The sequence below is a fragment of the Diabrotica undecimpunctata genome, chromosome 3, assembly GCF_040954645.1.
Source record: "Diabrotica undecimpunctata isolate CICGRU chromosome 3, icDiaUnde3, whole genome shotgun sequence".
In the NCBI taxonomy this organism is placed as follows: Eukaryota; Metazoa; Arthropoda; class Insecta; order Coleoptera; family Chrysomelidae; genus Diabrotica; species Diabrotica undecimpunctata.
Window position 1 is genome coordinate 77,577,359 of NC_092805.1, and position 25,868 is coordinate 77,603,226.

At 28.9% G+C, this 25,868-nt stretch overlaps 1 protein-coding gene across 5 annotated transcripts in view; it reads left to right on the forward strand.

The window, feature by feature from the left end:
- Positions 1-25,868, forward strand: part of emp (epithelial membrane protein) — a 453,476-nt gene that overhangs the window by 253,717 nt on the left and 173,891 nt on the right. Inside the window, exon 1 of one of the 5 annotated variants that reach the window (XM_072526109.1) lies at positions 21,219-21,482. The exons of the other annotated variants lie outside the window; for them this stretch is intronic. Coding sequence (XP_072382210.1) covers positions 21,458-21,482 — 25 coding nt within the window. The 5' untranslated portion in view covers positions 21,219-21,457. Of the gene's footprint in view, positions 1-21,218; positions 21,483-25,868 lie in introns of those variants that run through there. 5 annotated transcript variants of the gene reach the window in all.

The following is a 25,868-nucleotide window of genomic DNA, read 5'->3' on the forward strand; positions in this document are numbered from 1 at the left end:
TATAAAAGTTAAAAAAGAAAAAGATTTTAAAACAAAATCATACCCAATACCATATAAATATAGAGAAGTAAACAAAACAATTAATAATATGTTAGAAGATGGAATCATTGAGAAGGCAGATACACGTTTTATAAACCCTATAGTAGTAGTACGTAAAAGCTCAGGTGAAATCAGGTTATGTTTGGATGCAAGGAATATTAACAAGATTACTGAAAAGCAATTTGAAGCACCAATGAGTATAGATGGAATACTAGGAAGAATTACAGGAATGTCATTTTTCACTAAAATCGATTTACAGCATAGTTTCTGGTTAATACCTCTAGAAAGAAAAAGTAGACAGTATACAGGATTTCAGATAGATGGAGTAGTATATCAATTCAAAGTAGTACCATTTGGACTTCAATCATCTTGCAGTGCTCTATGTAGATGTCTTCATGATATTTTGGATAAATATGAACATTTTATAATTCACTACATTGATGATATATTAATTTTTTCTAAAACGGCTGAAGATCATGAGAAACACCTAAAAATTATAATCAACAGATTAGACAAAGTTGGACTAAAAATAAATCAAGAAAAATGTACATTTTTTCAAAAAAAATATATATATATATATCTAGGTTACCTAGATATAAATATATATCTAGGTTATAAACTTAATACTAAGGGAATCGAAATGGATCCAGAACGGACACAGGTCATTCAGGAATATAAAACACCACACAATTTAAGAACTTTAAGAGGATTTATTGGAATAATTAATTATTATAAAAGGATGATACCAGATCTAAGTGTAAAAGAAATTCCATTACTTGAACTACTGAGAAAAGGTGTAAAATGGAGATGGGATCAGAGAAGAGAACTAGCATTCCAAGAAATCAAAAATATACCATCCTGACTACAGAAAACCATTCATATTAAGAACAGATGTATTATTACAAATACATGATGGGGTCGAATACCCAATACAATTCATTTCAAGAATTACAAAGCCACATGAAAAGGGTTACTCAGTTTCAGAATTAGAACTAGCAAGTATCATACACTGTGTCACAAAATTAAGATTTTATTTGTTGGGTAATGAATATACTATAGAAACAGATCACCAAGCTTTACCATCTATATTAAATAACCAATAAGGAAACAGTAGAATACATCGGTGGAGTCTAATACTTAGTGAATACTGCTTTGAAATCAAATACATTTCTGGAAAATCCAACATAGTGGCAGATGCTTTATCAAGGTTAGAAAATACATCACAAAAAGGGCAGCGAACAATAAAAATTGGATTAAATCAGTTAGTAGAAAGCACTGGATTATATTCTAAAGAAGAAATTATAAGAGATCAGATAAATTTGAGTGAAAAACAAAAAGTCCTTAAGAAAGATGGAGTTTATTATAAAATAATAAATGGCATAGAAGTATATGTAATAACTAGAACTCTGGCAAGGAAAATATTGAAAAATTTACATAACAATTACATGCATATTGGTTCAAGAAAACTATGGATGCTATTTAGGGACAATTATTTTGCAAAGAATGACATAAGTATAGCAAAAGAAATTACTACCCAATGCCCAATATGTCAAATAAACAAAGAAACGAATTTCAAAAACCAGAACACATATAGATCTAATGTTGTATATGAAAAATTAAATACAGTTTCCATGGATTTCATCTCAAATTTAGTTCCAAGTCCAACAGGAAAAAAGCATATACTAGTGATAGTTGATTTATATACAAAATTTATTAAACTATATCCCTGCTCCAGAATAAATGTTAAAACATTGAAATTATATATAAATCAATTTTTCGAAGAAATAGGACCATTTAGAAATTGCATAATAGATAATGCTACATATTTTAACAACCAAAAATTTCGAGCATTTTGTGAGAAAAAGGGAATCAACATTCATTTTACAAGTATCAGACATCCTCAGGCAAATCCTGCAGAAAGATATATTAAAGAAGTTATAAAATATTTAAGGATAGTATGCCAGAATTAACATCAAACATGGCAGCAACATATACCACAAGTAGAATATTTTTTAAATAATACACATAATTTAAATACAGAGGAAGTACCAGAATATTTAATGTTTGGCCATATAGGAAACAGAAAATGGATTAGTGAATATAATCAGGATATGTTAGAACAAGTAATGCAAAAAGTGAATAACCGAATTTGGAGGAAAGCTGAAAAATATATCAGAAGACAAAATCGAAAAATAAAAAAACCAATCACATTTCAAAAAAGAGACAAAGTGTTAAGTCGTTCACTTAGAAAGAGTAATGTTACAGAAAACCGTTGTAAGAAATTACAACCAATGTTTGAAGGTCCATACAGAATTGAAAATCAGAATGGACTAAATTAGTTATGTGTTGATAGATGCAGAGAATATACTAAGAGGCATGTTTCATATCAATGACATTTTTAAATATTATGAAGAGAATGCATAATGTTTTCTATACTTTTAACACTAATAATAACAACACTAACAGCTTACTGATAGATCCATTTCATAGATAGATGGTAGATTTCTTTGTTATGAATCAATTTGACATCATACTTGATGATTTTGTACATATGGAAATTATTTGTGCCCTAAAAATCATAATTTGGGGTTAGATACTAAATAGATTCTATAAATGTTTTGCTTAAAATAATATAAAAAGTAAAAAACTTACCAATTTATATTGATAAAAGTTATTTTGGATGGAAATAATTCCTAGATTTTGTCTATAAATAAACATACAAACTTCCATTTGACATGACAGTTTGACGTAGACATGGAAACATAGGCGTACTTAATAGAACAATTTTTAAATAAAAAAATTAATATTTAAAAAAATAATAAGTAAATTATTTATTTTAAAATTAATTTTTGGGGTATTGAAATGATATTGGACGTAGGAGGAGGAAAAATAGTGTTTAAAAAATTAATTTATAAGTTTTATATTAGATAATATTAGATATTAAAAGTATTTGGTTATTTTAATAAGTTATATACTAGGAAATATTATAAAAATTGTTTATGTGAGGGCATTTTTAAGAAATTAGCATATAATAAGTGTAGAAAGTTTTATTTTAATAATTATAATATTATTGTAAATATTTTAAATATATTTAAGTGAGCCATGTGCATAGACAACCAACTATACAAAAAAGTGACAATTTAAATAATAATTACAAATATAAGTGGGGTTATAATAATATGTTGTTTAAAATGTGTAGTTTATTAAATTAGAGTGTTTTAGTTACTGATTTAAGTGTATATTCTGATCTGAAAAGCCTAAATGTCGATAAAATTCTCTTTAGAAAAGTAAGGAATTCTCTAGATCATCGGAGATGGCTTTGTTTGCGAAATGGACTGTTCCAGAAAATTCAGACATGTAGGAGATGGAACAAATCGAACATGATTTCTTGCTAGATGATTCTGGAACATGGAAAAAGATATAAATACCCGGTGATTTGGATTCAAGTCGTCAGTTATCAGTTACAGTTTAGTCAGATGGCCAGTCAGTTAGTAAGAAAGTTAGTTAGAAGATAGACACATTTAGTAAGTGAAGTCAATTGTTCAGTAAGTTCAAGATAGTCAGAAGGTCCAGATGTTCAATATAATAAGTTTCATGAAGATTAATAAACAGTATAAAGATAATATTATTGAAGATTAAAAATTATGTTATGTAAAAATGGTAATTGGATAATGGAAGAAAGTATCAATTGAAAATTAAAATTATATAATATTTGGTGATTGGAGATTGGTGTATTAAAAAGAAGAATAAATATAAATACAGTTAAGCAGAAATATATTTTTAATTGGTGGAAGCTGATAATTGGAAAAAGTAATTTCACAAAAACAAGGATAACCGAGGCTGAGAACGAAGACATTGAGTCGTGATTAAAATCTTTATTTTGGAGAACATTTTCATTTAGGCATTCAGTGAAAGAAAGGTACAAAATTTTGTAAATATAATTTAGTTAGTGTCATAATTATTTCAATTTTAAAGATAGTTTGTTTAAATTTTACATTGTCTATATAATTTAATTATTTTCATAAGAATTTCAATTTAAATATAGTTTATTTTAAATTTTGCATTGGTTATGTTAGATATATATGTGTGTTTCATATCATAAAAAAGTGCTTACAAACTAATTCTTTGAGAACCGCGATAAAAACCCTATATATATACATATATAGATATATATATATATATATATATATATATATATATATATATATATATATATATATATATATATATATATATATATATATATATATATATCATTAAAAAAAACACTCATTGATCATCATTCACAAATAATACATCATAACAATATATATATATATATATATATATATAGTGTTTATACCTAGAATATATTATATAATGATTATTTATTTCTGGAACACCTTGGGTTACATACCAAAACACCTTAAAAATATGAATAGGGATTACAAGAGGAAGTTTAAAGAAAACAGAGGAAGGAATATGATTAAAAAATGTGTCGAGTTAAGTAAAACTAAATGAGAAGAAGAACTTAAAGGATATTCGTTACTTCTTAAATAATTTTATTATTACTAAATAACGAGCTCTGCTAAATCCATTTGTGAAACTAACTTATTCCATACTAATTCTATTGATTTTAACCTGTTATATCTATTCGTTTAATACCAATTATGGATTCATTAGGTACATTATTGATGGAATTTTACCTTTTCTTTATTATTTCATTGTTTAGATCATAAATGCATACATGTCGTGGACAGGACTTCATCGCCCCATTGTATAGCCCTTTTTTGGTTGTCAAGTTAACCTGTAGAATATTATGTTCTGATTGCTAATACATAAATTGATAAAAATATTATTCTGTAGCCGTCTATCAGATCTCCGAATCTGATTTTTGTTACATGTTTTGATGCGATATTACTTCCATTTTTAATTTTATTGGTTAACTGTACTTTTACCGACCATTTAAGGTTTTGTTTAGAAGCAGATTCAATAATTAGAAGAAAAACCGACTTAAAAAACACTTATCACCGGCCATTCTTTAGCTATTACCGACCACAGTCACCTAATTACCAGAAAATTCAGCCCTGTCATTGACCTCCTTGGGTGACAACTTATTTAAGTAATTAACTACGTACATATTTTTTTAAAAATAATTATATCTACTGGCTCAATTAAAAAAAACGAAGTTGAAGATTTTAATATTATTAAAAATATAAATTCATAACGTAACAAATAAAAAATTACATCATCGGCATGTACAATAGATTCAATTTGGGTGTGAAATAATTAAATTTTTTATTATCATATTTTTTATTCAATTCCTCCTTCTCGGACCATTTCCAATGTAGACCACTTCTTATTATGGTCTTCACTCTTAATCCCGTATCGTCAAAGCCAAGACTCACTCCAAGAAAGTACTCCCCTTCGTAAGCAATCACAGCATATTCTCCTTTAGAAACATTGAATGTTTTTTTTGTTATGTTTTCACTAGGAGGAATATGTTCTTTTTCCACCATGATTTTCCGCAGCTATTCTAAAAAATGTTCCAAAGTAGCGACTGTAGGAGTAATTTGTTTAACTACCTTTTTATTTGTTTTAATATAATTTTTTCACGGCCAGAATAAAGCTTCTTTAAAAGGAGTTGTGAGATTTTTAAGAAGAGGAGGAATATTTTCAGAGGGCGTCTCTGGTCCTTTCTTTTCATTTCGGAAACCTTATTTTCAATAGTTTGTTATTTAGGTGTGGTATGATACTGCTAAAAAAGAATTGAAGCTCAATCCTTGATAAAAGATGGTTACTTATTTTAGTTACTGGAAACAAAGTATCTTCCAAAACAATAAAGTTTTCACCTCTGCTTCCTGCACTAAAGTACCATCAGGTTGTACCAACATGATTTTCCCTTGATCCAAAATAGAATTATCTAAATCCAAATTGATGTTAAAAATCTCATTATATTCTGGCATACTTGCTTTTAGATGATCGTTATGGGTATTATAATTTTTATATTGGATAGTGTTTCGTTTTAAACGAAACGATGTTCTTCAGAAATAGAATAATCCTTTGTTTGAGAGAGAGACTTCCTTTGCAAATATCGCTACATTTATAATTTCTTAGTAAGTGGTTTGGTGTAGTCAAAAGCTATTCTGGTCATATTGAACCAATCGACAAGTTCTGAAACCATTTCTTATTGTATCCTCGGTAACGCTCTCCCTAATACATTTATCCAGTTACTATGCAAGATCTTTCTTTTTTAGTTGTTTGTCATTATTCTGAATACGATAATTATGTATACTATTTTTCTAGGAAAGTTTAAGAGGGCATAAAATAGCAACATCTAGTGGTTGCAACTGATGTGTGGAGTTAGGCAAAAGAGTAATACATAAAGTATAATACCCTTGCTTTTGCAGAACTCAGTTAGATAAAGCATTAAATGTGAAGAATGCCTATCTAGAAAAAGCACACTAGGTAAAAAAACTTTCTTTTTAACAATCCATTTTTTGTAGAACACATTTGTATTGAATTCATAAAAATATTCTACAGTCATCCATCCGGAGTTCGAATGGCTAATACCCAACCCAGAGGAATTTTCAAATGAATACTGGCCGGTACTCTTTTTAATGGAAATAAAACCGTAAGTTTCATAAACTGTACAAATTCTGACAAATCTGTTAAAATTGCCGTAAGGCATTATTTTTCGTCATTAGCAATTTTGGTGTTAACTTTTTTCTTACGATTACATATTTTTTTGTGAAAGAGAAAAAGCTAATTCTCTAAAATATTTGTTTTTAAGTATTTTGAAACCCTATCAAAACAACTTTTTAAATTTTTTTCTGTTTAATTTGCCCGAGGTTTGGTCAGATTTTATACTAGATGAGATAGCTCTGGATACCTGACGATGCAATTTTCTTACCAATGATGATCTGGAATTTCTTATTTAAATTTATTTGCTTGTTATAGACGGCAAACTAGTTCTGCAACACATCTCAACAGTTGATTTTTTGTTACAGGAAATCCAACAGTTTCTAAATATAAAATCCAATCTACTATAGTTTGTTCAAGCTACTGTCAGGACACAGTTGGCTCCACTTTTAGCACTGTCTTCATATTTGTTATGAATCGTATGATCTATAATGCTTTTCGGAATTTTCAATTCTGTGGATGCTTGTTGAAGAGTTTCTTTTGTATAGTTTTTTTTTAAACATAGCTCATTCAATTTGGTAAAAATGTTTCTTGAATCTGGAAATAGAAAGTACATAATATTTTTGGTCGGTAATAGGTTAAAATATATATATTTCTGAGACTCTGTTACAGATTGTAGAAAAAATAATGTTTTAGGAGACCAATTTTGAATATATTAAAATTCAACATTCCATTCACCTTTAAAACAGTAAAGTACCACAAATATTATTATCTTTTTCCGTTTAGAAACAGATTTTTGAAAATATAATACTTAATATATTATTCTACTTAAAGGAATTCTTCCAAAAAATACCATTTTGTTCAACTTTCATGGTAGGTACTACTTTTAATTGAAAATTACAATCTAGTCGATCGGTAAATGCTTAAGTGAATCATTGGTTTATTACCTTTAAGAAAAAAAGATATTATGAATAATTGTATGCTAAAATATTTTAAAATTTTTAAAATAATCAATGACTACATTCCCCCAATTCCGGCTGTCTGGTCGATAAATGTTTGATTTTATATTTTAATGTACCTTTTTCCGACCGTTCTTTTCTTGTAAATAAATTTTAATGAAACAAAATAATTAACTAAGGAACACATAAATCTTTCAAAAAACGTGGTTTGGTGCTATTTTTTATTATAAAAGTGCCCTACTAAACTTGATATATATATATATATATATGTATACTATACTATTATTATACTATACTATTATATATATATATATATATATATATATATATATATATATATATATATATATACTATACTATACTATTATACTAACACGTGCTTAATAATGCCAAAACACATACACAATGATTGAAACGATTGAAACTAAAGTTTTAGTTGTTACATGGACTTTTCATAATGCCTCGAATACTGAAAAAATTCATTGTAGTCGGTGATAGAAAATAGTCGGTAAAGGCTCAGTTACCTTAAATATATTTTCTGTTTATCTATTTATTTCGAAAAGGGTCAAAATTTGGATATTGATTTTTTTTTGCACACTGAACTTTTTTTTGAAATATTTTCTCAGTAAACTATAATTATGCATTTTGTTTAAAAATTTTGCGTAAATTATATGGGATCCCTTAAAAAATATGGAGGCATAATTAAATTATATAGGTTATTTTGAAATTCTTTTAAAAAATAACACGTGAAATGTATAAATTGTCTTTTAAAAAAAGTCCAAATTTTTCATAGCAAATATCACTAAGCTGTTAGTAGATTAAATCTTTTATTAATTAGCACTTCTATTTTTAGATTAAAAGATGTAATATTTATATAATCTAATTATACAACATACAAAAAATCAGAAATAGATACATTGTTTTGTAAATATTTCACCAAAAAACCAAAAATATGTTTTAAAAATACCATCGAAATATATTTTTATCATAATCATAATTGTGTTAAATGCACAGGGAGTCACAAAAGAATTGGTCTTAAATTATATCACGATTTTTAGGGATGAAAATAAATCGATTTGGCTTGAGGTATATGGAAAACTGCAAAAAACCGTATTTGTTTATATTGCTTCAAAATGCTTTAGAATCTTTTAATGAAAATTTATACTCTGTGTTAGTATGCCATGGGGAATATAACCGAATAGTGAAAATATTTTTTCTTTCCAAATCTCCTCTAACTTTTTTGTAGTATGATAATGAATTAAAAACGGAGCGTTAATTCCTATTTTAGAAGCCAACGAGTGAACACCTGGCTTCTACTAATAGAATTTTTAATAAAAACTTGTCAGTTTGATGTGATTGTTTATCAAGTAAATATTGGTAAGTCGATATCACTTTAATACTTTCGACAAATAAAATTAGGCTAGTCGTTTTTGGCCATACTTAATATTTTGGCAACCAAAATATAAAAATCAAATTATAGCATCATTACAAACAGCTCAACCTAGCTTTTCTGTAGTAATCAAAATCACACAGCAAAAATCTATAACAACAACATCATGTCCCAGTAGAACTCAAGCCTTGTTATGAACGCTATCCCAGACGTAGTGCTTTTGATTTGATTATAAAAAGGCAATTGGCGAAATTGTTATCTCTAAAGAAATAACCTTTGCTTCACGTATTTCTAACCAGCGTATATGCGTCTGTCTTTCTTTCATATCCGTAGTAGATAATCTTCTAAAAATTAATCTGACTATTTCTGTTAGAAATCAAATAATATCTATTCACAAACTTATTACACCTGCAAAGAGGCTACTACTTTCTAACGTGTGTCCTTCGATCCGGAACGAACTCATAGAACACTTAAAAATAAACTTAGATTACAACTTGCTTCCCCTATCTCGTTTATCCCATGTAGTTCACCGGAAGACGAATATGCTCACATTTTTAGTTTTTGACGCTTAGACTATGTGATACCAGATAAAGAATACTTGGATTTTAATACTTTAATGGCAATCTCATATAAAAATACAAATTATAGGATCTTTAATACTTCGGACAAACTTGAATGCTTTTTATGTAAGCAATCTGGACAAACTGACGACTCCTGTCCTAACCCTTAAGAAATATTTAGCATTTCCTCTCCAAATACAACTTCTAGCCAAATCACACTTGATCCTCCTTCTAGTATATCTCCTCTTTCACATTCCTCAAAAGAAGAAATCTATTTAAATAACCCACTTACTGACATAACAATCCCAAATGAACAGTCTCTAACACCAGTATCTGTTCCTTCTAACTCTGGCATAAAAAGAACTCATTCCACTGACACAAGTCTTGAATCACTTTCTGTACTGGTTGTCGCTAGGCCCCTAAACTTAAACTCTAATAACACACCAAACACAACAACCTTCGCAATTCCTAAATCAGCTCCTCAAAAGAAATCAAAACTTATGACAACAATTGATACAATTATTCCATCTGCCCATTTAATTATTGAAAAATTAATTTGTGCTAATCCAGATAAATTTTTGTTATCAGCATTATAAATAATTGCCTTCCTAGAAAATTCCTTTGGGAGTAGTAATCCTCTCAAAGAAGCTGATAATTTCACCACGAACATTTTTATTCTCTTCTCGAAGATCTTATACAAATATACCAAACTGTATCCAATAGATCACTTAAAAATCGCCTTACAGGAATAACGAAAAAGCTAAAAGGAACAATAAATTCTATAGACGCTGACGAACTCACAAGCCTTACGTCCAATAATTCATGTAACTCTAACTACAATGATATCGATCTTTTATAAATATTACGTAAATAGTACAAATTACATTCTTTCTACTAACCAAATTAGTTTTTGAATGCACTATTTTACAATGAAACTGCTACGGATACACATACAATATCTTATATCAATTTACCATCCAGATTCTCTTTGTCTTCAAGAGGTTAATTTTAATAAAACTAATATTCCTTATCCTAAATCCTATGAATGATACCACTCATTAGGACGGACTGCTTCAGAGCTAGTGGAAGTGCATCAATATTTGCGTTCAGCGAAATCTTCTCAACAATGCTACCTTTAATAACGAATCTTGAGGCAATTGTCATACCTACATATTCCCCTATATATACATATATATATATATATATATATATATATATATATATATATATATATATATATATACACACATTTATATATATATATACATATATATATATATATATATATATATATATATATATATATATTCCCCCAAACCATTCTCTAAAGAAAAGCTGCTAGACCTTATATTCCAACTTCCACAGCCGTTTATACTCACAGGAGACTTCAATGCACATAACAGTATGTGGAGTTCTCAATCAACATTTGGACGGGAAAATGTAGTTAATATTTCCTCTGGATCTTTCTCTGGTATAGATCTTAGTATTAGTGACTTTAAATCTGCCCCTTTCTTAACCTGGCAAACAGCTGACGATCTCTTTGATAGCAATCATTATCCTATAATAATTTCCAACAATTGTAGTGGGGCTGCCTCTGCCAAAAGCTATTGGCGCCTAAATAAAGCTAATTGGCCAGAGTATTCAAAAGCTATTGACACTCTCTTGCTCGGTCATGATCACCTAATAATCAATTATGTAGACTATTTGTTAACGTCAATAATAGACACTTTTCTTTCAGCTGCTAATACTCACATTGGCAAAACAACATTCTCTCCAAATCACAAAGCAGTTCCTTGGTGGAACTCTTCTTCTGAAGAGGCGACTCGTCTATCCAAAAAAGTTTTAAATAAGTATCAAAAAAATGGGAGCCTTGAAAATCTAATAAATTACAAAAAATTTAAAGCCAAAGACAAACACGTAAAAAAAATAAAAAATCATCCTGGCAAGATTAACGAAAACTCCAAGCCTAGCCAACTTTGGAAAAAAATACGACTAATTTAAGGTCACAAAACTGATAATACAATTACTCGTTTAATTTCAAACGGTGTAGAGATTACTTCATATGAACTTATTCCCAACACTTTTTCCAAACATTTTGAAGAGAAGTTCAGGAATAAAACTAATAATATTACTTTATCTCATCATTACTTATATTCACACAGAAATTATCTGATATTATCTGAATATAGTAGATCCTTTCATTCTCCTTTCACTATCCACGAGCTAATATCTGCCCTAGCTATTAGTAGAAACACCGCAGCTGGGCTTCATGATATTCCTTATGCATTTCTAAAGCATTTGTCTAATTATATACTTAATAAACTCCTTAATTTATACAATATAATCGGGAGTTCCCATAAATTTTCATCTCAGTGAAGCAAATCTATTGTTATATCAATACACAAGCCAAATCAGCCAACTATCCACACCACAATCCACAATCTTACAGGCCCATCTCCCTCACATGCATTATGTGTAAGCTGATGGAAAAAATGATCAACACATGTCTCTTATGATATTTTGAAAAACACAAAGTTATTCCAAAGAAACAATCTGGCTACCAAAGACAACGCTCCACAAGAGATAATCTGGTACTACTCCAAACCCATATCTTCAACGCAATTACCTGTATAACCACTGTATAACGCAACCAATGTATGACAGCCTACCGAACTCTCTAAAATTTCTCTTTGATCTAGACTGGTGAACTACTAGCTATCTCACATGCTTTCAAATATGCCCAACAATATCCAAATATACACATAGCCATATGTGTGTATAAAAGATTCACTGGAATAAAGTTACTGCATGTATTAAACATCAGCGCTGCATGAAATTAAACCCTCAGTGAACCTACTTACCTATCCCAGTTTATCTCGAAAAAATATGGCAATTATAGATACCCGTCAAGTTATGGCTACCTGATGACATCATATCCACAACCAAAATTACAGCACGAATCAGACATATACTTATGTAATGCCCTTTTTATGCCAAAATACGCCAACAGCTCGATATCAGTACTATCTCCAAAGAGGTCCAAAATAGCACAGACCAAATCATCAAGGTTACCAAATTCCTCGAGAAAAGTCAACTGCTCAACAGAATATAATAAATTATAATAATAATAAATTAATAAAATTAATTTAAATAAAAAAAAACGGAGCGTCAATAGAATGAAATACCTGTTTTATAACTTTTTTGTCTTCTAGTATTTGTTTTTAAAATCATCAATTTAGAAAATACAACAATTTTTTTAAACGCAATATTTAATTTAAAAATGTGTTTAAAATGACGAATAAAATTTTTTGAACTTTGTCTTACACACGCAGCTATCTAAAACGTTTGCAGGTAGTAGGACATAAACTTGTTATTAAATGTGTATAATTGAAATATCACAAAGTTTAATAGCTCTTCTGAAATAAAAAAACAAACACGAAAAGCACCTTTCCGTCCATTAGACAATATCAATCATAACCATTCATTTGTTCTATCATATTATTTTTACGCCAATTATCCACTCTAGTTCGAACGATTCTGTAAATAATTGTTTAATTTGGCCAATTTAAAAAATTACATGCTCATACCCATTAATTAAAATTTTTTAATAAATACCCAACGGAGTATGTACAAAATTCAAGGGTGTCAGCTTTTTTATGTCGGCGCTCGTGAAAAACAATGCCGGATCGAGGATGGATCTCAGGGTCCAAGCTGAACAAAAAATTAAATTAAAAACAGATATCTTTAATATGATGTGATAAGATAAATAAATAAGCGTATATGGAATAAAAACTAAATATATATAGAAAGGGTGAGTCACCAATAACGGCACGAAAGATTACGTCGAAAGGGTAAATGATTTAAATTTTTATTAAATATTATATTTTAATCTAAAGTTGATAAAAGCTACATTTAAGAATTGTTTTGAAATATTCAGGGTGTCCCAATAAATTGTAGCGTATCAAAGTAATTTTTTTTCTTATGGGACTCCCTGTATTTTATTGCATTTTCTGATTGTCCGCAAAAAATAAGGTATAGTTTCATAAGAATTTCCTATACCTATATACAGAAAGTTCTGAGTTATCTCGACTTTTCTTAAAATGTACAGTTTTAAAAGAAAAGTCATTATTAACTTTATTTAAGCAATTATATCAAATTTTCTCTTATGTGTAAATAGTTGGACATATGTTAAATGTACAACATGATTGAGCATTAAACATTTCTTTACAGGGTACTCAAAATTTACAGATTGACCACATAATATGGAACAATTAATAAATTATTAAACATATTTTCTCTTTCGAATGGTATAAGGTTGTACTATACGTAGGTAGGAGTTTTGCGTTATTTATAATTTTCTTAAACGGTAAATCGATTTTAAAATATTTATAATTAATCTCAATTTTTAAACCCAACATATTGGTATAGTTGTTATAAACAAATCCAATGTAATTGTAAATACATAAGTGTACGTTTTGTTATTGAAAATTATTAAATATATAACCAAACAGATGAAAATTTAATAAAACAAGTACAGGAATAATACAAAATAAACCACAACTTACTATAAGAGAAAAATGATCAAGCGAAGATGAAATATTAAGCGTTCGAAATTCTCAATTTCATATTATCTTGAGTAGAAGTAAAGAAATCAATCTTGGTCAATCCTGGTCACCTAGATGACCTATTATATAGATCTATCAATTTAAGTATTTCTAAATTTTCTGTTAAGGTAGTTCCTAACATCACGTGAAAATGGGCAGGAGCTCCGTCCAATCGGAGCCACAGTTTTGTTCTTTCACTAAGTAGAAAGTTTTCAAGAAGCATCCAAAAATCTTGTTTTAAGAAATTTTAAAAAATTATTCCATTGAGATGTCCGTCAAAAAAATATGGGCCGATAACATACTCCCCCATAATGCCACCCCAAACGTTAACACTGCATCGGTGTTGGCGATCAACAGTACGAAATAAATGTTGGTTTACTGTATCATATTAATGAAAATTATGTCTTTTTACTAGATCATTATTGTGAAAAGTAGATTCGTCTGTAAACAATACATTTTGAAAAAAATCAGGATCTTTTCCAACTTTATGTTAAGTTCATTAACAAAAATTTAAACGTTTATCATAATCTTGTTCTATAAAATGCTTGTGTAGTTGAGTGTAATACGGATGAGAGTGATTTGTCTTAAGTATTCTACATATACTCGTTCTACTGATTTCTAATTCACCCAAAATTTTTATAGTACTAGTATTTTGGTTTTCCGTAACAGAAAACAGGGCATCAAGTTCGTTGACGATGTCGCCACTAACTGATCTATTACCTTCTCTATATTATTTTCCTTCTCATTACCAGTAGTACGGAATATATTTAGCAATCTCTCAAAAACTTTCTTTTTGGATGTTTTCTATCAGGATACTTTTGAACGTAAACTTTATAAGCTAAGAGACAATTTTGAAAACATTTCCCAATAAAAATGACTTTTCTTTTAAAACTTTACATTTTAAAAAAGTCGACATAATTCAAAACACTCTGTACTTAGATATAGGAAATTCTTATAAAAATATATCTTATTTTTTGCGGACAATTAGAAAATGCGACAAAATAAAGAGGTCCTTTTAAAAAATATATAACTGTGATATGCCGCAAATTTATTAGGACACCCTGAATATTTTAAAATAATTCTAAAATGTAGCTTTTATCAACTTATGTATCTGTGAGGACTTGTTGATAGCATGCAATCTACAAGTCCTCACAGACACTTCGCCTAAGGACTAGCAACTCTAGTGGAATCTTACGTTACCATGTGATTAATTCCTTTTTTGACTTAAACATCATAGTTTTTAAATTTAGTAGCTTCAAAAATGTACATCCAGATAGCATTGATGATGGACTAGTTATTCCGAAAACGTTCTGTGATGTAGCGCGATAGGGTTTTTATTATTATACCTTTTATGAAGAAATTTATTAAATAAAATTTGTGTGATACATGGTATACAGCAAACTACAGGAATTTAGTTTTCTTGTAGATTTTCAAATTTTTTTTTAGTGTGTGGCTCATTAAAGCTATTGTTCTGTGATCTGAGCAGGATGTTGCACTTGACTGTTTGGGTATTTCCACAAAAGTTGATTACAGCCATTGTCTGTGGATTGTGGTAGTGTGATATAATGACAGTTCAGTTTCTAATGACCGTTACTAGTAGTTGTTATTTATTATTAATCAATCATTTTTTAAACATGCGTTTTTTAATTCAGTTTCTTTGTATCTTAATTTTAATATATCGATATTCCGTTTATTTAAAGTCTTCTTGATTTGTTTAAAAAGTTAATCTGAATGCTATATGGTTCGATATATTCCGACGTATGTTATACAGTTATTTTTTATCTTCTTTAAAAGTAGTAAAGTAGTCTAGTAAATTTAATTAGTTTGTCCTAGGTTAGTTAAATTTTGACCAACTCGCAGTGGCTGGAAATAACTATACAACCAATAATACTTGTTCATAGCCAATACTTAAATAAAAAAATATTTAAAATTAAACTGCATCACTCAAAATAAAAATTAATTTTTGGAATTGTATATATATATATATATATATATATATATATATATATATATATAAGAATAAGAAAAAAGAAATCTTTCAAATCGCATTATTTCTCACAAAAGTGATTGCAGAATTAAAAAACCATCTTGTGCTTTGGCAGAGCATGTAATCGATAAAGACCATATTATGGATTTTGATAACATTAAAATTTTATGTATGGTATAATTTCACTATTTGAGAGAGTGAGTCATCGTTTAAAGGCCCAGAAATGCGGAAAGCTGTTTGGAAATCCAGTGACGTACACTTACTTTTATTTTAACGTTAACTATATTTTATTTTTCAAATATTAATGTTCGAAATAGGCCACAATATATTTATTTACAAGTTTTTACTGACGTTTCGATCTTTATATCCATAGACCGCTTTCAAAGATATAAATGATAGTTATATTTATTTTATTAGTTTATTATTATATATTTTTAATTTCTTATATTGTTTATTTTTTTTTTTTCTATCTTTAAAAACAGAATAGAGATCGAAACGTCAATGTATTAAACATGTAAATAGATATATTGTGGCTTATGTCCAACCTTCTCCCTAAAAATACAGAATGCCACAAACAAGCAGCTATAGAAAAATAAATATATCTGTCATTTGTATGTTTGAAAACGGTCTCTTTATAGAGATCGAAACGTCCGTAAATTAAACATTTGAATAAATATATTGTGGCTTATTCCTCATAGCCAAGCATTGTGGCTTATTCCCTTATAACATCATTTCTAAAAATACAGAACGACAAGCGAAAAGCCATAGAAAATAAATAGTACTATCATTTGTATAATTGAAAACGGTCTCTGGATATGGAGATCGAAACGTCAATAAATAAACATATGAATAAATATTTTGTGGCTCATTCCCTACATTCCCCGAAAAATACAGAATGCCACAAACAAAAAGCTATAAAAAAGAAGTAATTTTGCAGAAAGTTTACTGATACCAAGTTACGCTAAAACGTCTTTTGACGTGACCCGTCCTTAAAGAGTTACACAATGAAATTTTTTTAAAACAAATTTTAAGACAGTTTCCACACCACCCCAGAGGTATGTCTTGTGGCGCGATACTTTTTTTTAATGGGTGTTCGCCAAGGGCCATATTGTCTTATTAAATAAAATGAACAAAACACTTAAACAGTATAAAACAAAACAAAATAAAATCCTATAAAACAAAATAAAATTCTATAAAAACAAAATAAAAATAATATTTGATGTGTTTAAACACAAACACTATACACACTTACTATGTTCTCGTTTTTTTTTGTTTTTGTTTTTTTTATGCTGATGTTCTTATTAAACTATTAGAAAATATTATTCGCTGTCTAAACCTGAAAATGCAGTGCTACTATCGCTCTCATTATCTTCACCACCTAGTGTAATTATAAATGGCTCTAGTAAAACTTTTATATAAGTGTCAAGTTCCCACATACGATGTTCTTCTTTAATTATGTGGCCTATACATTTAGCCCATTTCTCTGGAGTTACATGGAGGATTGCTTGAATCAAAAGTTTCTTAATTTCGTTTGAACGTTTTGTTATTGCGTGCTACTTCTCCTTTCACTTACTCCCAGATAAGTTCAATGGGATTAAGTTCGCAATGATAAGGTGGTAGACCTTTGACACCATACTCTTTTGCAGTTTCAACTACAGCATATTTAAGATATTCAATTTTCCTTAACCGTGCAATATCAAGGAGCTAAATTTTGAGCATTGATTCTTCGTATGCAATCCCCTTTTCTGTAAGCCATTGTTGAATCCTCCCTTTCAATTTCTTTAATAATCACCTGTTTTTTTCGACTTAAATTGAAGAAAACCATCATCAAGAAACCCTGTATCACTTCCTATATGGGTGACGATTAAACGCCGTCCCTTTCCTGATGGAGCTTTTAATCCTGTATATCAGCCTTCTATAAATGCTTCGCGTTTACTTTTGACATTTAAATCTTGCCAAACTTTTCCAACTGTATGACCTTTTCCAACCTTGGTTAATCCAGGTTTCATCCAAATAACATATTTTGCGTCCAGTGCTGCGAATTTTGCGTATTTCTTCTAAATATTTTCTTCTCCGCACAATAATTTTATTTTTTTCTAATAGCATACTTTTTCTGTTGAGTTTTACATATCGAAAGTTCATTTCACGCATGGTCCTGGTTAAGACTCTACGAGATATCTTGGGTAAGGAGTCATCGTTTTCGAGCTCTTGAGAAATATTTTTCAGTGTTGGAATTTTACTCCGAAAATAAAATGAATGAATTTTTCGACGTATAATATTCCTTGTCTCGTCATCCAAAACAATGCTTTTCCTACCTCTAGTTTTACCTTCTTCTTGCTTTTTAAGTTTAAGTTTCCGATGTATTTTTAAGTACACGATAAATACAGCTAACGGATACTTTTGTTAAACTGCTACAAATGTCGACCGCTTGGCTAACATTTATTTCCATTTTTCTGCCGACAATTCCTTCATAAACGTTTCGTATTATTACCTTCTCTTCGGACGTTAACATTTTCCGTCTCTTTTGCGGCATTTAATTTTTGGAATCAACATCAGAATTTTGCAGTCTTCTCTTGGAACAACTCGGTTTTTCGTCCAACTCCAATAAAACTCAAACCAAATAATCACAGAATATTCCTAAAAATTTACTATAAAACGACAAACTATAACACTCGTATTATCAATAACACGTTTTATCAATAACACAAACTTATCGCATAAAATACCCTACCCTCAGAAACGCCAATGTAAATAACCTATTGTTGATGGGCACTCGCTCGACAAAAACTAGTCTTACGGCTTTCTGTGGATCTGAATTGAAACGGAATTCCGTCGCTAATTCCAAAGTTGCCAAACGATTGAAAAATATTGTTTTAAAATATCGATTTTTATTTTATAAATTTAAATATGTAACGAAACGGAACATATAAATAAAATTTATTTCATTACAATTTTGTGCTTAATTTTTACTATTGAAAAAATCAGGTTTTTTGTATTTTTATGACGGTAATAATCGCTGCATGGAAGAATACAGGTTTTGTATGACCATAATTACTACTTGTGAACAAGAATTGGCTACATTGTACGACAACTTCTGGTCAAGTCTACTATAGAGAAGCACAAATAAATATACTACTTTATATATTCTGTAATTTCTTATGAGGAAACGCAAATTGCAATCGCGAAAACAGGCAGTTTTCGAGGGCCGCTGTGTACATTTAAATTTGAGGATATTCCACGTTTAAACTATGAAATCACTCTTCTAAATTGAGGGTTTCTACTTTAGTGAAAGTAATAAATTCAAAAGGACTTTTTTGGAAATGGTTTGTATTAGCAAAAGTGATAATAATTTAAACAAAAGATCAGAAATTCAAAATAAGCAAAATTTATAATTACATTCTTTCTTTATAATTTATATATAAAACTTGTAAAATGTCACATTTTGATTTAATTTTCCATATATCTGTTACATTTTTTCGGACATCTGTCAATGGTGAATAAATCTTCTTCTTTTTTGTTACTAAACAAAAAAGAATTTTTAAACAAAATTTTATTTTTGGCAATATAATTGTCAAAAATAAAAATTTTAAGTTGGCATTTATGACATTGAGGCTTATTTGTAATTGGTTGCTATTTTAACTTATTTATAAATTCAATTGTTTTTGTATTAAAAAAATGTTTTCAAAATTATACTAAAAATTTTCAGATAAGCATTTATTAGATTAGGACATTTTTATATTAATTATTTTTAAGATGTATTAGCAGCAATTTTTATTTACTAAACTAATTTTTATTTGGTAAGTTAACAAAAATTGTTTTTTCTTTCTAGTTCAAACTTGTAAGATATTTTGTCTTTTTTAGCAGCTCTGGATAATAATTGTAAACACAATTGAAAGCTCGAGATATAAAAAATAGTTAAATAATAGCCCTTTTATTGACTCCAACCCATCCAAAACAGTTATATATATATATATATATATATATATATATATATATATATATATATATATATATATATATATATATATATATATATATATATATATATATATATATATATATATATATATATATATATATATATATATATACTGAAACTTTATATATATATACTTTACTAAAAGTAAAGTTTTTAATAACAACATTAATGAATGTGCACTCGCATTATTTATGATTAATCTTCTTTTTTCAATGAAAAAGTCTGCAACAATAAGTTCATTTGAGCTATTAATGGTGAGAGATAGGAATTTTTGTGTTGAATGTTTCTGACAATGAATCTGTCAAAACGTTCCCAAGCTGAGCGAATGGACTGTATCTTTTCACCTTTATTTCGTGACAACTTCCAAATAGCTTTGTGGTAGTTCGTATAAAGTGGTTTTCATTACAGTTTCTTTTACTACAGATTTTAGACTGGTCTTTCCATCTTTAATTGCACTTGCTAATTTCATGCTTAGACAGATCTGCTGGCTAAGACTTCTCAAGTGCTTTTATAAACTAACAATTAATATTTATTTGTTGTTTACTTACAAGAGTACTTACTTTTCATTTTTCATATAAATCATATATTATTTCATATAATATTTTATTGTATACATTGTAAACATTGTTAATCTTATTGGGCAGCAGCCCGTTGAAAATAAATAAAAACTTAAACATTCGAAATTAAAAAGTATCAATAACAAAATTTGTTGTAAGGTAGTCGAGAAAACATATTACATATTTTTAACCACATATTAGAAACGGTAAAAGCGGAAATTTCAACTAATTTTATTAAATTTAACTAACAAAATTTAGTAGATATTCCAAATATGTTTTTAACTGTGTCTTGCAGAAGTTATAAATGCTAATGACTTTAAAATAACTTTATAAAAACCCATATAAGTTCCATTAGCTCATAATTATTTCATCATTACGACATCCCTTCCAAAAACTCTTTAATATCCGATATCACCTACTTAATTCGATTTTAATATCGCTTAGTATCTTTCCCTATATATAAAAATGGTTCAAGTTCATTAAGGATTTTTCCTTTTTCGAAACGAGCTTCATTTCTGACGCCATTGGCGTCATTGTATTAGCTGGAACTTGAAGCAGAGAACAACGATGAATTTTAATATATAATAATTGCAGACTAGTTGGTTAAAACTTGCACGTTCTGAAGTGGTTCATGGTTCTTTTGATTTGCATGAGGTTCAAGTTTGAAATGACGCGAGTTGGTGTTTTTGTTTAGAAGAATAATAGCTGGAAATACTTGTTTTTTAATATTGTATGAGGATTGCGGTGATTGTGTGATTAAGATGTATAAGATGACAAAGTGCTTGTGTAAGTATTTATTTATGCACTACGATAACTAAATAACGTCATTTGAAAAAAATCTTAATGCTAGCTAATGATACTCTGGAACGGTAGACAATAAAAAAAAATAAAATTCTTCATATGCTGTGTAGATATAGTTTTAAAACCCAATGGTAGGTTGATCTTAATCCATCTGGATTCGAATCATTTGCCATTGGAAAACGGGGAACTTTACAGAACGGAGAAAAATGAAAAATTAAGAATCTGAAACATTTATAAGAAACTATTGCCGAAAAATAACAAGTAATAACTGCTTTTTCTTCATTGTCTTTATAAGCAATTTGGCTTATTCATTGGCGGATTAATACCTCTGTGGAAGGTTGTCACTCCATCTTTTGCGCGATCGTCTGATATTTCTTCTGCTGGTTGGTGACTTATTTCTTGCCATTTTGACGACACGGGTCTCCCCCATTCTGCTTATGTGGTTATCTCATTCTTTTTTTTTTCTGTTTAATGTCCATTCATTAATACACTAAATGTTACATTTTCTTCTAACGTCTTCACTTTTCTTTCAATCTCTCAGCGTATTTCCTGGAATTCTTCTTAGTTCTCTTATTTCTGTCATTTCCAGTAGCTTGGAAACACTTGGTGTTGTTCTTACACATTATAAATTCTTGATTTCATCTGAGTGTTAATGTGTTTATTTCACCATATAGTGTTAGTAAGCCCATCTTGCCAGTCTATTTGCTTTTTGTATTTGATATCTCACTTCTTTGTCCAGGTCTCCATAGCTGGACATTGTAATTCCAAGGTATTTTATTTTCATTACTTGTTCAATACTAAAACCATCAATTTCAAGTTTAGATCTGGTTGGTTGTTTGCTAATTACTATTGTTTTAGTTTTCTGAGATGAGATTGTCATATTAAATTCTTTTGCCCTTATGTTGAATATGTGAACCAGTCTTTGCAGACTATCTTTATCTTGGGCTATCAATATTGCGCCATATGCATAACAGAGCATTTTTACTATTTTGTTTTCCATTCTGTATCCTCTTTCTTTGTTAACGCTTTTGATGATTTCATCCATGATTAAATTGTAGAGCATAGTTCTCAATGAGTCCCCCTATTGTTCATCTGGTAAACTTATTCTCTGATTCATTAGTTCTTGTAAAATTTTAGTTATAAGTTTTAGGGTAGTATTTAACAAGTTTATACCTCTATAGTTTACTGTCTGTTTTTTATCTCCTTTTTTGAATAGTAGAGTTAGTTCGCTCTTTCTCCATTCTTCCGGTATTTTATTGCTTTATAATTTTAGTAATTAATGTTAATTAATTAATTATTAATAAATAGTTATGTTACTGCTACTCCACAATATTTCAGTCCTATAAAAATTTTGTTGATATTAATTTCCTAGTTTGTAGTGAATTCTGGTGTTTCTGATTCTAACGTCATTTGCTGTTCCTCTTCATACATCTTCTTTACATATGTAGTCAATGCATGTACAGAGTGTGGCATTAATGCGAGGAAGTCCAATTACTCATTTGTCGTAAGAGATACGAAAAAAATTATTTAGATAATAGTTGGAACATAGATAGGACCATACTCTACAAATATTTTCAAAAATACAGGGCCGCTCATATTGACGGGGTTGAACACATTTATCTTTTTTTTAATGGAACCCCCTTTATATTTTTATATTTTTGGACTCTTCCCTATGTTCTCGTTTTTTTTAATAAATAGATTGTTAGTGTTATACTAGGTAATTAAAAAATAAAGTACGTTTTTTTATTAGCTTCGTAGCAAAATTAACACCCACAAACACACACAAAGTGTGGAAAATATTAATTAAAGTATAATATTTTATCAAGTTGGCTATGACTTTGACACTAAACTTGCTTAAATTTTAAAATTAGACTATTTTTGTAGTTACTGTTGCTTTGTTACTATTATGTACTAACATGCATTTTTTTAACGAGGAACGTATTGATATAGCTTTTGTCCAGGGGGGTACAACAGGAGGTTACAACAAAAATGTGCTACTAACAATAAGTTTATGATCGGCAATTACCAGATAGACGACAGCGAAGAAGAGAAGTTTATTAGAATAGTTCAACAGTAAATTATCAAAAATCTGATGGAACAAAAATTATTGTAAATGAAGAAAATGAGTGTAATCATTAATATCACTGAAAATCAGCATATTACTACCAGGGAAATTGCACATGAAATTATTAATCGTAGCGTACGTAATACGTTTTATTTTAATATGAAGCTACTTTCACAAGAATAGTAAACAGACATAAATTCCACTATTATTAATAGTGAATATTATTATAGATACTGAATTTCTAATTTACAATAAAATTTTCACCCACAGTCAAACAACATGATTATTAAATGTTTGGTCTGGAATTCCTGGAAATTATGTCATAGGGCCCTTCTTTCTGAAAGATCACTTAAACGGAACAATGTATCTGTATTTTTTAAACAATGAATTGCCGAAGTTATTTTAAGTATTTTAGTTTAATATGATGTGAGAGAATGTGGATATACAAGGTGGACTCAACGATCTCCAATGTTAAACAAGCTAGATTTCATTTTCTGGGTTTAAATAAAATATAAGATCTATAAAACATCAGCTACAATTAAAGAAAATATAAATGAGAGTATAAGGAATAAATGTATAACATTAAACACAAATATATTACCTAGTGTAAGTTGCTCTTTGAAGATCGCTTGCAGTTTTTTATTGGCGTAGACGGACGCCATCCTAAACATGTATGTTTTGTTATCTTTTTAAATATTAATTAGTATTTAAATGGGAATAAGCCACAATTAAAGGTTAAAGTAAGTTTATTGACGTTTCAATTTTCACTTCGGAAATCGTTCTCAAATTATTAAATATTATAAAATTAAGGATCTTCTTCTTTTTTAGGTGTCGTGTCCGTATTCAGACGTTGGCCATTATTATGTTAACAATTTTCTGAAACCGTTCTCTATCGGCTGCCGTACGAAATAATTCTTCTACTGTGGTACCACAACATTGTCTTATATTATGCAGCCATTAAAGTTTCTGTCTACCAATCTATCTCTTACCTTCAACTTTTCCTTGTATTATAAGTCAAAGTAAATGGTGGTTTGGTCCTCTAATTATATGGCTAAAGTATTCTGTTTTTCTTCTCTTTATGATGTCTATCAGCAAGCGTTCTGAATATCTCCATTGAAGTGCGCGAAACTTCTAATATTTCTAGAATCCGTCGATAGCACCACAATTCGAATGCTTCTAATTTTTTAAGCATTATGGTTAGACCATATAATAGAATAGACCACATATAACATTTCAGAACCTTGTTGCGAATATGTATCGACAGATTTCTATTACATCGTTGATTGAAATATTATAGGGGTCCAATATTTCAATCAACGGTTACATAAAACCAGGTTTCCAGGTAATAAAAGCCTTACGTGATATTTCGATCCTAGTTATTATTTCTTCATCAGAGCCGCAAATTACATTTAACTAGCTACCGAGGAATTTAAAATGGTTTACGCGTTCTATCTCCTCTCCATTAAGCAAAAGAAAACCTTAATCTATATTAATCTTTATTTAATTAAATTAAAATAAATTAAGGATCAGCCCAGATTATTATATATTTTTTCACGGCCAATCTGATAAAATATTACTCAATTTTTGTTGCAATTAATGTTTGGCACAAAAAATCACGAATAACTCACAAATTAAAGCAGCTTGGTATAGGCAATGCTTAACAAATAATAAAGTATTATAAAATACCATTTTATTGCAATACTAAAATACAGGATATTTCATTTAAGAAAACTCCAAAAGTAGAGTATATTCAAATTTTTTTAAACATAAATACATTTTTTATATCAAATTGTTACAATTCTACAGGGTGTTGATTTTGCTACGAAATTAGGAATTTTTTTAAAGTACCACGCACAATACTGCCAAAACTTATATTGAAAAAACGGAAACAAAACATCAAGAAAAGTCCAAGAATAGAATCAAAATAAGTCGCCCAGTATATTTAAAAATATTTTTAGAGTATGATCATATCTGTACTCTTATTATTAACTATATCTTAATAATTTATAAATAATAAATTCTTATAAAACTAAATAAACGTTATCTTAATAATTTTTTTCGTATCTCTTACGAGAACTGAATAATTCGACTTTCTCGCATTAATGCCACACCCTGTACAGTTTCCTATGTGGTTTCTGTCTATTGTTTCCCCATCCTCTTTTATTGACCTCTTATGACGTGGCAAAGTTTCTTTATTCACTTTAAATCATGCCTTGCTTCTTTTGAAAACAGTCGCAGTATTCATAATTCTTCTTATGTTTTATTTTTTATTCTTTCTTAATTCTCGTATGGTTCCTACTTTGTTT